Source organism: Montipora capricornis, chromosome 13 (assembly GCF_036669925.1).
Source record: "Montipora capricornis isolate CH-2021 chromosome 13, ASM3666992v2, whole genome shotgun sequence".
NCBI classification, from domain to species: Eukaryota; Metazoa; Cnidaria; class Anthozoa; order Scleractinia; family Acroporidae; genus Montipora; species Montipora capricornis.
In genome coordinates, this window is record NC_090895.1 from 23,167,380 (window position 1) to 23,167,689 (window position 310).

At 32.6% G+C, this 310-nt stretch overlaps 1 protein-coding gene across 1 annotated transcript in view; it reads left to right on the plus strand.

Moving 5' to 3' along the window:
- LOC138030710 (immunoglobulin superfamily member 10-like) overlaps positions 1–74 on the plus strand; it is an 18,057-nt gene extending 17,983 nt beyond the window's left edge. The window contains exon 7 of the mRNA XM_068878588.1: positions 1–74. This exon is cut by the window's left edge and continues 207 nt beyond it. Coding sequence (XP_068734689.1) covers positions 1–74 — 74 coding nt within the window.
- Positions 75–310: the final 236 nt, after the last annotated feature.

Below are 310 nucleotides of genomic sequence, written 5' to 3' on the forward strand. Positions count from 1 at the left end.
TAAGAGGGTTGTGTAAATTAAGTAAAATATACAGTACTGTACATCTTATTGGAGCAAAACGTCAAAAGATATAAAACAAAACATAAACATCAAGAAACTGAAAGTCTGTAGGGTACAAAGCAGCCATTTTCCTAGTCTATAAGAACGCAAAAAAATTAAGTCGCCCATCTATACCATGAAGCATTACCCATTATTGCATGGGCTAATTCCGTATAAAGAATTGTACGAAACATTAAAGTTACGTCTTTCATTTATGTTCATTTCCTCATTAACTGACGTACATTGCTCGAAATCATATATTGGCAGAATA